Below are 12,232 nucleotides of genomic sequence, written 5' to 3' on the forward strand. Positions count from 1 at the left end.
TTCAAGGTAACTCATGCATAGATAACCAGTCTAACTCATTTTTGAACCGCACCTTTACTGTTTCATGATTTGAGAAATCTGCTTCTGTTTGGTTGTAGCGATAATACTTCTCGAGATTCCAGTCTTTAGCATAATTCTCAGAAAAGAATCTTTTTCGATGTTAGTCTGATTTCAGGATGAATATGGCGTTTTTGAATTTTTGTGGACAGGACATAAAATATATCGCTTTAGAGATACTTCTGGTTTGACAGGATATTCTTTTTTTTTGTGGGGGAGTTTTTCTTCTTAAAACGTTATGGCAGGATATTCTAACTTCACACCCACTGAGGGCATCCCAATATTTCTAATGCTCACCAGCGTACGAGAGAATTGTCAAGGTTAACGAAGTGATTGGTTTTTTAAAAGAAAGATTTGGAAATGAGGAACGAAGATTCGTGAGAACTTATGTAGGTTTTTATTAAAGCAATTGGTTGTATAAAAATTTGACCAGGTTCCTACACTGAACTACTACTGGCATTTATATTATTTTTGGATCAGGAAAATTATATGACTGGGACCAGATGTGCTCTCGGAGTGCTTTATTGATATAAACACTTAGGAAATGGCAACATTTAGACTCCGGACCTGCAACAAAGGAAAGCCTTTACGCTATGATTAAAGTTAACCATTCAAGATTCAGCACAGCTCTCCTTTTCATTATTCTTTACATCTTAATAGACAATAGAGCCATAATATCAGCCAATTGAGAATAAGTTATTTTTTATCTTTGAAATATCTGAGCCAAGAGAACCCATTTGGGCGTATGACGCCAATGGTATCCAGCTCAACCCCAACTAAATTGGGCTATCAGAACACAAACACAGTTGAAAGGATTGGTTGTTTGATCAGATAAGCTCTTGATTGTTTAAACACCCTACACTTTTCAAGAGTGCGACTACGATAGACTAACGGCTGCAGTCATTTTAATTAGTAAACTAAAGCAACGATTTGGCTGATAAAATGTCATTTGAACGCGTTTGTGTATTTACGAAAAGTCTAGATTCAGTACAAGTGAAATAGTTATAAACCTTGTACGGCTTGTACACAGCACTCTACTACTGAATTGTCCCTATAGGGTCTAATGAATTATGTATTAACACTTTGATTTGTTGAAAGAAAGCATGCAAACAATCCCTTTAATTTACATTACTTTTAATGAGTATATTGGATAAGCTATGGGGGAAAGGTCAATGACAGAAATATACCCTTCATTTAAAGTTTTATATATAAAGACATAATAGACAACTTTAAAGATGTATGCATTGTGCTCAAAATTGAAAGCATTTTTTTTCTTTTTTGTTTTTTTTGGCGTAGTTATATGTAAGCGGACAAGCTTTTATGCATGCTGTTTATGCAGCTACTGAACTGTTTTAGCTGCAGCCAATACATTTACTTCATACAGGAAACTAAAACGCTTACTAAGGGGTGGTTGGGGCAGAAGGGTCGTCACACACTATAAATCATTTTAATTTTTTTATATTAAAAAAAAGATTACCAATCCATTTTTTGCATTTAACGAAACAACTTTTTTTTGCGCTAAATACAAGATAGTTGCGATTACATTGAGTTTGCATTGTACGGATAGTGAAGACAAAGGAATCTCTATCCATGTGTACTTTCAACAATTTTTCTGGGATATTTCAAAATGTCTTAACTATCATAGACTTCACGTATACCCATACACACTCTTATATATATAATAGGATCTAGACCTGGATATGCAATAAAAATATTTATCATGTGATACCTGATCTCAATGATAATGAGATAAGTGTTGTTGACAAAATAAGCATTTAAAGCCGCTAAATATTTCATCCTTCTTCAGCTACACTAGCACACAAGAACCTTTCATTCTTGCGTACAGAGCACATGTCATCATATAAGAACAATTGCAAGATTCATCATTAGCTAACAATATAAACATAAGATTTCATCAATGAGATCAATCGGGAGTGTTATTTATGTTGGAGTCCAACGATCTTGCCTATGTACATTTATTACAAAATGTATTAAATATTGTTTTAACATTTTCTCCAATAAACAAAATTCAGATAGTAGTAAATATTCACGCATTTATTCAGTCAAAAAATTCATAAAGGCTTTGTAAAAAAAAAACTTTTGTATACATATTAGCATCGGTCTTAACCTTTAAGTTACTTATCAGAGTCAATAAAAAATCACTACGTTCGCAAGGATTCGATGCTGAGGGTACAAGTTACTCATTAATATAAACACAATCCATAGGACCGGGTTTGCCGCACTTATTGACAGCAGTACTGTACACCTTTTGCCAAAATGATGTCGAAAAAAAAGTTAAAGTGTCGCGCTTTTAAATAAAACAGTGTCGCACTTTTTAAAAAAACAGTGTCGCACAATTCAAGAAAAGAGCATCGTGCTTTTTTTTTTAAAAAAAAAGATGTCGTATATATAATTGTTTATTAAGGGGAACGGTACGGACAAGCTGGGAAATATGCTAACCGGACAAGCTAGAAAGTCAAAATTGAAAATGTATGCAACGTACTGAAAAATTAGCTTTGCATGTTACACGCATTTTTTTTTGGGGAGAGGATCAGATAAATTATCCTTCACTTTTCTTTACTACAACATCAGCGCATAATTTTTTTGGCATTTAACATGAGCAACATTAACAACGTCAACAACACTAATGATATTATAATTGTTAGCGAGACATCGAAGAAGTACGCTGCTCCCTTGACTGAGCTCAACTAAATTTTTCTTGTTGGAAAGAATTCTCTTCGGTTGTAGCTGTTAGAGAAGCTGCTAAGGCATATGATGTCAACCATAACATTGCTCTCACCACTGCATATTCATCAAGTTCTCGCATTAAGTTAATCTGTAAGCACTCTGGTAAATACAGATACACCAGAAAGGCCGAGAAAGCTGCTCAAGTATCGGTTAATGAAGAAACCCCTCTTCCTGGATGGGAATGAAAGCGCAAGAAGGATACACAAAACCACAGTTGCCCATGCTTTCTGTATACCTCAAACAAAAAAGGAGGAAATCTTGCAGTGTACTCTTGTGAGGCACAGCATAATCTCGCAGCTGAAGAAAACAGCAGAGCTTATGCCATGCACTGTAAACTGTCACCCGAGGTGATGGATATCGTATCTAAGTACCCAGAGGAGAACGATGATGTAGTCACTGTCTTTAACATCTTAAAGAGAAGTGAATACACCAATATTATTTTCCAGGACATTGCCAACATTAAAAAACATTTCGGAAAATCTGGTGAGGGAAGAGAGATTTTTGAATTCATCACAACTTTACAGGATCTTGACTTCCATGAGAGATATATCGTTGACAACACTGAAGACAACAAAGTCAACAAGGTATTTTTTGTCCACAAAGACGCAATCGAAGAAGCAATAGGAATTCCCGAGACTGCGATAATTGGTGCGACATACAAGACAAACAGCCATAGTATGATATTTGTCAATATTGTTGGAACTAGTAATGTGGCTTGAACCCCACACAAGACATTAGAGTGATTTCCAATTGCTGGTGCTTGGGTGGAGCATGAGACAGTCGAAAACCATCTCTGGGTACTTTGGTACCTTCAGGACACAGGCTAGCCTGATATTGAAGATAACAACATCACTAATGTCAACGCCAATGCCAACAAATTTCTTCTCCCAGGTGTATTCATCACTGACAACGAGCAAGCATTGAGAAATGCACTTACTCATGCTTTCCCCAAGTCAAAACAGTTTTTATGTTATAAGCACATAAAAGATAACTTCAAAAAACAGCTTTTTCCAGTGATGAAGGAAGATGAAAATGAAGAAAAGAAAAGTTTCTTGGAGAAGTTGGCCAATTAATTGGACAGGATTGCTTTGGAGTGCGTGACGTATGAATAAATGAAGAAAGAAATAAATGGGTATCTTAGTTTCGCAAAGGAACATTGTATAGACAATGGAAAGAGTACCAATACTTTCCTCGAAAGATAAATATAGAGCTTTTATAATCAAAATAACTAGCTTTTTAACTATAACAAATTGGTTTTTTTTATATAATTCATCAGAAAAATGAAGGATAAAGAAAAATGGGTAAACATTTGCGTCTAAAAATACCTTCATTTCGGAAACCACACCCCAACCGTGCAGAAAGTGCTCATGCTTCTAAGCATTCTCTTGGCACTTCCTCTGGTAAACTTAAGACTGTTATCCTCAAAGTAAAGAAGTGGTGTGAGGAATTGGTAAGCTTATATCATATTATTTTATGTATTTATTGGTTAAGATCTCTAATAGTAATTTCTTTTAACAAAACATATATAAATGATATAGGTTGCTGATAGTAAGCATAGATTAATGGTCGAGTGTATTGGAGAAAACACAACAATTTTATTCAATAAAAGAAATGCTGCCAGACTAAATGACATTCGTCATAAAATTGGTTGGTATGTAATAGATCAAATTAAACAGCAACTGTCCCAATCAATTATCCCAGAGAAGAAAGACCAAGAGTGCAGATGTCTCATTACATACAATTAATTGTTCCCATGTTATCATCAGCTTGCTAAATCTGATCTCATTCCAATTCCCTGTATTCCAAGACAGTAGAGAAGAGAATGCTTGGAAGGCAAAGGTAATATAAGAAGTTTATATATTAAATGTATAGTGATATGTTCATATATTTTTTCTATTACATATAGATCATACAGCAATCAAAAATACAGTGCCAGTTCCTGAAAATATAAACACCATAACAACAATAGCCCCTGACCTTGCCCATGGTCTTCTGCATCTCTACGAAGGTTTCAACAACTCACAGAGCAAACAACTACAAATTGATATTCAACTATCAATCAAAAAAAATAGCAGCCCAAATAGTCCAACAGAAACTTGAGGACCTCAACAGTCCAAAAATAGTGGAAGCAATCAAGGGTCTGCACAAAAACACAAAACGTAAGATAATTGCATTAGAGCACTGCATCGAAAACGAAAAAGAACAAAAAAGTAAGTCTTCTTTTAAAGCACATTGTTTAGACAACAAGTATCCTTAGCAAAAGAAGAAAATCTATATAAAACATCACCAATCTTGGTTCTCCAATTGATATTACATTATTGACAAACTTAACAATCCAACCTATAATAATTATCTTGGAAATTAACCGCTTTCTTCTTGCCAAATGCAAAAACATCAGAAAATTCACTTGGCCAAACGTCAACTTTCATAAACACATAGTCCAAAAAATAAGGCCTTGAAAATTATTCTTTGATGTACTAGCAACCAAGGTATGGCTTTCAAAATAGAATTAACTTGAATTATACTAACTTTTCAATTTTGACTTTCTAGCTTGTCCGTGCCGTTCCCCTTTTTAAACTACAAGAAGCGGTAGTTGAATATATCAAAGAAGCAAAAGAGATACTCCTTGAGGAGTCAGTGTATGGGCTTATGTGAGTAGTTTAGGCAAAGGTCCAATCTTGATACTTATAAACTAAACAATGCATATCAGGTCAATTCAGTATATATTACTGATGAAGCCTCGACAATATAATAACCAAATGCTGGATATATTCGGGGGAAAGCTTTTGACAGAGGGTATACCTGCAACAACTTGACTTGTGGGTTGATGGCTGCCCAAGCTTGCACTATGAAGAAACAACTTCCATCCGAAATAAAGGGCACGGTAACCAATTACTATGTCAATTTTATTAAAGACATTTTGATGACTGCCTTGCAGGCCATCCTATTTAATAAACAGTTATATATACGACATCTTTTTTTGCAACACAATTTTGGCAAAAGGTGTATCTCTTCTTGTATAAATAAATATATATTTCATCTGTGCACAAGAATTCGAATGCTAATTATAATAAGAGACTTGTGTGACAAAATACCCTAGATATGCGACATCGAATTATTAAATCTCGCGTAATTTCCTTTTGGAAATATAACACCCATTTTTACCAGGAACAATACAAAAGCAATAGCAATAACAATGTACCACTTTGTTCCATGGGTGAGCAAAGAGGTAATAAGTAAGAATTTAGTACCGAGCACTGAGCGTATCTAATAATTAAATCTTCTGAATTACTCGAAAAATGCCCAATATATTATAATTTAGTCTAGATGTTAAAATTAATGTTTTTATAGAATAACCAATCATTGACAGTGTAATTTATATACAGGAATAAAATTAATTCATCAGGTAAAAATGTCGACTTAATAAGCGTCTCAGCACAGTAGCTTTAATGGATCTTGTAATGTAAATACTTCACTTATATACTTTTGGTGTAGACCAAGGGTGAGCACACAGTACAAACAGATTATCAAGCAAGAGTTCCAAAGAAGTATATATGTATACTTTCTTTATTTATTTATTTAAGAAATCATTTGATTCTTATTACAAATAATCTTTATAAACAGTAGCCAAGGAAAATTAGTTTATTACTCAATCAAGTATTGGTTATTGCCCGCTTATTATTATTTTATAAAGAATCTGGCAATTATGAACATGTCATATAAACCATAATACTCATACTTTTGTAACTGTTAAACAAAGATGAGTAGTTTCTAGCTAGAATATATTAGATAAATTTTCCGCAGCCATAAGAAAATAAGTAAATGGGCATCTAAGAATAAATATGGTGTGCACCAACACTTGTCAGCCTTTTGAGGCTCAAATATTACTACTTGCTTTAATTTCATAGGAGTTTCTGTATTCCCTGCTTAACTTGGAATTGGCCATTTTGATGTAACAATTCCTTTCTCTCTCTTTATATGTGTGCTTGTGTTTGTGTTCGTGCTTGTGTTCGTGTCTGTACGAATCCAGTTTTCTGGGTTGTACATAGGAGTATCAAGTTTACCTCGAGTTTAGTCTTTTACTTGCAATTCACATTCTCTGAATAAAAATTTTATCTTCTTTTCTGAAGTTACTTTGAAGCAATGAGACATGATGTAAAGATTACTCTTTATGTATTTATACAACTTGGCGTTTCGCACATAACTGTATATCTGTTCCTACACATCACAATCACAGCTTTTAAATATAAATGTCTAGACTGGATACTATTTTCATATATTGACTTTATTTTTTTTTCACTCTGTAAAAAAGAAAAGGCTGCGAGTTTTATAAGGATTATTTTAAATTACAGTGTTTATTTTTGGGTTTCTATGCACAATTTTCTGACATCGAACTAAAATATTATCAGTTTGTACACCCCAACTTACTTGAGATGCTATTTTTCATGTGCTGAAGCAATCTTGCCAGTAACGCTCACTAAAACCAATTATAGGTGAAGTCACACTTAATTCTTTGTTTTGGTCTCTTTTGCATGTCCTGCCATAATCTCTTTTTTTTTCATGTCCTTAACATTGCCCTTCTTGTATCACTCACCGCAGTGAACTTCAAAGTAGTTAAATAGCTCTTTCTATTTGTTCCTGAAGAGCATCTTCAGCAGTCCACTTTAAATATTTAGTCAAAATTTGTGCTCCCAGTAGTTCGATTCATTTTACTTTAAGGCATGATAATAGTTTTGGCTTAGTGTAAAATCATCCTCTTAAATATGTAATGCTATACTTAAAATTTAATACTACTTGTAATGAATCAACTGATATATAGAGAATCATAAAATCTTTACCTAACATGTTAATTAAAAACATCATATCCTAACAGGAAATGTCGTGCCCTTCCTTTATGACCTATCTCAAGTAGATTCGAGTTGGTTTACTCTCTCTAGTTACAAGTGCAAACTCGCACATCTTTGCAAGTACCATCGTCATTCCACTGTAACATTTAACTGGCGAGACAAGAAGAGGTCCTTGGACAGAAAAAAATACTCCTTTCAATTGAAAAAAAGGGTATTTCTATTGATATGACTAATATTAAAGTGATTTCTAGAAAGTACTTGTTAAAATCATGGTCTTTAATTGCTAATCTGCAATGAGCAAAATAGTCTCTCTGCTATCTCTAAGAAAAATAATATTAATAAAAATTCGCCTTCATACACATCTATTAAAAGCATTGTTGAACACAAGGTTGTCGACATTACAAGGTTTACTATGTACTTCCTCAAACCTTCACTAAAGAATATATAAAATAATTGTGTATAGGCGATTTATATTTATTAATTAGGAAATACATGCTCTATGATGAATACCTGGATAACATCTGTGTGTATGGATGACAACAAAATACATAAATGAAAGTGAGAATGAAAATGAAAATAAGCACGGAACCTTGATTTAAAGTATGGGTAACTATATAATTAAGCCAAGTTGGTGTTGAGGTAGTCGGCAAACATGTCACCAATTCTGTTCACATCAAGCGAAGTCCGTACACGATTGAGCGACACAAATTGCTTTCTCAATCGTCTGAGCTCTGACAGAGTGACAGTTCTGGAAGGATTGACAACCTTTTCAGAAGATCTTGGGACAGTCATGGGCATGCCACCCGGCCCAAATTCCTTTTGCCCTTCAATGACCGCATTGATAATCTCTAGTGTTGCCTTGTCGAGCTCATAAACATAGTTTGTATCCGATACGGGTTTCTGGTATGTGTAAGAAAATATGGCTGTGGCAGGGTTTGTCTCCAATAGCAACTTACAGTGACAGTGGAAAGGTTAGGCGGCGGTGGCTTTCGCAAAATAACCGCATCCCAGATCTTGTCTCCGGGTATCTCCTTGTCATCATAGATCACGGTAAACAAGGGAGAATCCCATCTATTTCGTGCTTCTGGTTCTTCATAGCGTGTAACCAGTTCATCAAATCTACAGAGGGAACCACATATTAAGAATTTCCTACAGATTTATAATGGCCCAAAAAATAAATACATATCTTACTTACACAATGGGTTCATATCCGTCGGTTCGGGTTGCGTTCCACTCTCTTGCTAACTGAACAGGTGCTCCAGTGTGAACCTGTTAGATAAAATAAAATAAAACAGACAAATTAAAATTGGCTTCTTATTTAATATTATTTGTTTCTTACCACACAGTGAGGTGTACTAATTGCACGGGCTACACAATACAATTGATACCTAAAGCCCTTGATGTAATTAAGTCCGTCTGCAATCACAATCGCATCCTTAGAAAGTAATCGTTCGACGGCTGACATCATTGCTCCTCTCGCCTTTTTTTCTTCGCGAGCATCTACAAGCAAGAATGAGATATTTTCCTAGGTCATTTAGAGTTCGATAGTTGTAGTACCCTTGTAGGCATCTCGGTGGACATTAAGCGATTCGTCATTGATCCAATGGATCTTGAGTGATTTATTTTCAGCCTCAAGTCTGTCGAGCAGATATTTGTTAATCTCTGCAGCGCGCTGTGTCTTTCCACTTGAGGGATAGCCTGTTAGTATAATGAGAGGCATGACTTGTAAAGTGGAATGAATCAAAGACCTCGACGACGGTCCAAACACCTTGTGTGACTGTTTTTGTATTAATGCCGCTGGGTTTACAGCTTTGAGAAGAGGAAATGTTGTACACGATCTTTTGAAAAGGGACAAGATCTTTACATCTCACCAATAAAGCGATGAATGATCTCTTAATAGTTATAAAATAAAAAGAGGGCACAAAAAAGCCTCCGTTTGAATGATCCCATCGGATTGTCCACGTGTGTTAACGCGTATTGGACCATCTTATTTTTCGGCTTCCAAAAGAATTAAATAATCAGCGCTTTACTGTCTCAGATAAAAAAAAATGGGAAAATGAATAGACCATTAAAATCCATTCAAGTCCAAAAAAAAAGAGCTATTTTTTTCTTTACTTCTTCTTTACTTATTTTCGTCGTTAATAACAGACAAAAGGCAGTGAAAGAAAAGCAATGCATATTGGACTCTTATCGCAGGATAGGCTGCATTTCGATCCACTTAAACCAGTGATCTTGCGAGGGCCGCCTACTGACGATTCTTCAACAGTGTTCATGGGCAATGTGGTTCTTTCGCTGTCAAAGGCTCGAAAGCTATCGAAAATCATTGTCCAATTCAAGTCAGTTGCAAATACCAACTGGCCTGAAGGTAATTGTTGTCCGGACAGCTTATATACAGCCAATGCTGATCTGAAGTCTAGGTATCGGTTCTCGAGCTACTCGACTATATCACAAAAAAACTTTAAACGAAGAAACCATAAATGTTTTGGGCTCTGTAATGGATGACAAAGACACTATATTACTACCAGTCGGAACTCATCGATTTCCTTTTACATTTGTCGTACCAAATGTAAGTAAACCATTATACAGATAATCATCAATCCCCAAGCTACGATATACTAAATGTACTTTTGAAAAAAATAAAATAACAAAGACCATGGCTGAAACGATTGAAGATATTTATGGTCAAGTCACACACACAATTGACGCACATGCCTCCGGGCCAGGTCTCCAGTTACTCAACAACCTACACACTTCAAAACCAGTATTGGTGTTGCGGACGTACATGTCCAATTCAATTTTGACAAATAATTCTTTGCAGGATCCTTCGCGGACATTCGAAAAGCACTTGGATATTGCTGATGTACAGGCTGTCGTTGAGAATGCGGCGTTTTCTTCGGGAGAACTGCTTTACATGAGACTGACAATTCAACCACACCAAAAGAATGTACGGCTTGAGCATATAGATGTGTCTATTGAGGAAACCAGGCGATACACTGTGATACAAATGGATGCGTTACGGACAGGAACGGATAATTTCGGACTAGACTTTTTACACGCTACCCGGCTTCTGGACGGGGAATCTGTGGCGGTCGACACGGACGAATTGAGATCTGTATTCGTCAAGCACGGACGTCCACTTGAAGTGAATGACACCCTGGTTTATCGTATCACTCTTGCCAGTCCCTCGTGCTCCCGTCAAATCCGCCACACTACACACTACAAAGATATCCTTTTCCGTCACCGTATTAACATCAAACTCACTCTATCACATAGCCAGGGTACTGTGTCTGCTCCAGTCAGTCGCACGCCATCATCCTCAAACCTCCCAACCCTCTCCAACCAACACATAGCATTGCATCAGCCCTTACCCACACTTCCTATCAATCATAACCACAGCCTTCAAATCAGTCACTCGACACCCATTAATACACCACCTCCTAACTGGCACAACATGCTGTCCAAGTTAAGGAAGCCACGCTTAGAAAGAGAGACAGAAGATGCGCCTAGACAAAATTACCCCATAATATTTGAATCCCTGATTGGTGTATTTGATTGCCGTCTCAAAGAGGACTATGGTCAATTGCCTTCTTATGCTGATCTTGGAATATCAACAAATAATATTCCCCTGCCTAGTGACTCAAAATCAGCCAACAATAATACTGATCGTTTGGCAAAAGCATCCAGACACCACAAGATCAAGATGGACCAGACTAAACCCGGAGTTCCAGCTCCTCACTTGTGTACTTGCTACTTTAGATTCCAAGAACAGCTACGCCTGGCATCGGAGGCACCTGTCTTGCATGCACCGACCATAGTGAACCCGATAACTGAGTTGGATAGTACGCCATCAAAGCCACCGCCCGAGTATGTAGAGAATGTGTTGGACGGACTGAACGCGTTATGTGTCCAAAATAAAAGTTAAAAGACCAAAGATAAAGATAAATAAAAACACAAATAAAAAATCTAATAGATGGGTAATACACTACAAGACATTTGACAGGTCCTAGATCGTCGCGTGTGTCAGGTTCTGTAGAACCGCCCAGATCTTCACACGGCATGACAGTTTGTGTAGCCCACAAGTAGTGAACTATGAAAAGATGGACGGGACAATGAATATAATCTGGTGGATTCACAAGTCCTCGATGTGGACCAGCTAGGCGTGGGCATCAGGCCATCGTGAGGTCGAGAATAGAACAACCTAATTATAGCACGTGCAGTAAAGTGGATGTTACAATGGGTGTGACTAAAAGGGTGGAGGGTGCGTTCGGTATATTTGCCGTTTAAAGCAGTAGTGTTAATTGCACCAAATGGTTGAATACCCGCTATTGTAGCAAAGCAATCATACTTATATCATTTCATATCTATCATTGGACTTGGTGCTTAGAGAAGGCCTTGATAAGACGGGTGATTTTATTAGTGTTAAAGAAGTCCTAAAGAGTAATTAATAATAAACTTAAAGATAGGAAACGTGACAGGGACAAAACCCAACGTGGCAAAAGAGCAGTAAGTCGATCACCCACCTATACATGGCTTTGCAGCACCGCTCACAGGTGCGACAAATCTCTATTTTATGAAGGATT

The 12,232-nt window shown here is 36.4% G+C and overlaps 4 protein-coding genes across 4 annotated transcripts; 3 read left to right on the plus strand and 1 right to left on the minus strand.

The window, feature by feature from the left end:
* Window positions 1-1,975: 1,975 nt before the first annotated feature.
* PHYBLDRAFT_60246 (hypothetical protein) lies at window positions 1,976-3,878 on the plus strand (the record flags this gene model as incomplete). The annotated part of the gene is made up of 5 exons (XM_018440614.1): window positions 1,976-2,027; window positions 2,173-2,247; window positions 2,788-2,907; window positions 3,055-3,510; window positions 3,697-3,878. The coding sequence occupies 5 exons, from the start codon at window positions 1,976-1,978 to the stop codon at window positions 3,876-3,878; spliced, it is 885 nt and encodes a 294-aa protein (XP_018288382.1).
* Window positions 3,879-4,102: 224 nt separating this feature from the next.
* On the plus strand, window positions 4,103-5,621 carry PHYBLDRAFT_171726 (hypothetical protein; the record flags this gene model as incomplete). Its single annotated transcript, XM_018436654.1, has 7 exons — window positions 4,103-4,255; window positions 4,344-4,456; window positions 4,482-4,644; window positions 4,775-5,015; window positions 5,287-5,294; window positions 5,356-5,456; window positions 5,516-5,621. The coding sequence occupies 7 exons, from the start codon at window positions 4,103-4,105 to the stop codon at window positions 5,619-5,621; spliced, it is 885 nt and encodes a 294-aa protein (XP_018288383.1).
* A 2,649-nt stretch (window positions 5,622-8,270) lies between these two features.
* PHYBLDRAFT_115766 (hypothetical protein) lies at window positions 8,271-9,372 on the minus strand (the record flags this gene model as incomplete). Its single annotated transcript, XM_018428479.1, has 5 exons — window positions 8,271-8,552; window positions 8,609-8,771; window positions 8,848-8,921; window positions 8,992-9,152; window positions 9,210-9,372. The coding sequence occupies 5 exons, from the start codon at window positions 9,370-9,372 to the stop codon at window positions 8,271-8,273; spliced, it is 843 nt and encodes a 280-aa protein (XP_018288384.1).
* Window positions 9,373-9,824: 452 nt separating this feature from the next.
* On the plus strand, window positions 9,825-11,809 carry PHYBLDRAFT_148891 (hypothetical protein; the record flags this gene model as incomplete). Its single annotated transcript, XM_018432173.1, has 4 exons — window positions 9,825-10,017; window positions 10,070-10,218; window positions 10,303-11,549; window positions 11,686-11,809. 4 exons carry the CDS (start codon window positions 9,825-9,827, stop codon window positions 11,807-11,809), a joined length of 1,713 nt encoding a protein of 570 aa, XP_018288385.1.
* Window positions 11,810-12,232: the final 423 nt, after the last annotated feature.

Source organism: Phycomyces blakesleeanus, assembly GCF_001638985.1.
Source record: "Phycomyces blakesleeanus NRRL 1555(-) unplaced genomic scaffold PHYBLscaffold_19, whole genome shotgun sequence".
In the NCBI taxonomy this organism is placed as follows: Eukaryota; Fungi; Mucoromycota; class Mucoromycetes; order Mucorales; family Phycomycetaceae; genus Phycomyces; species Phycomyces blakesleeanus.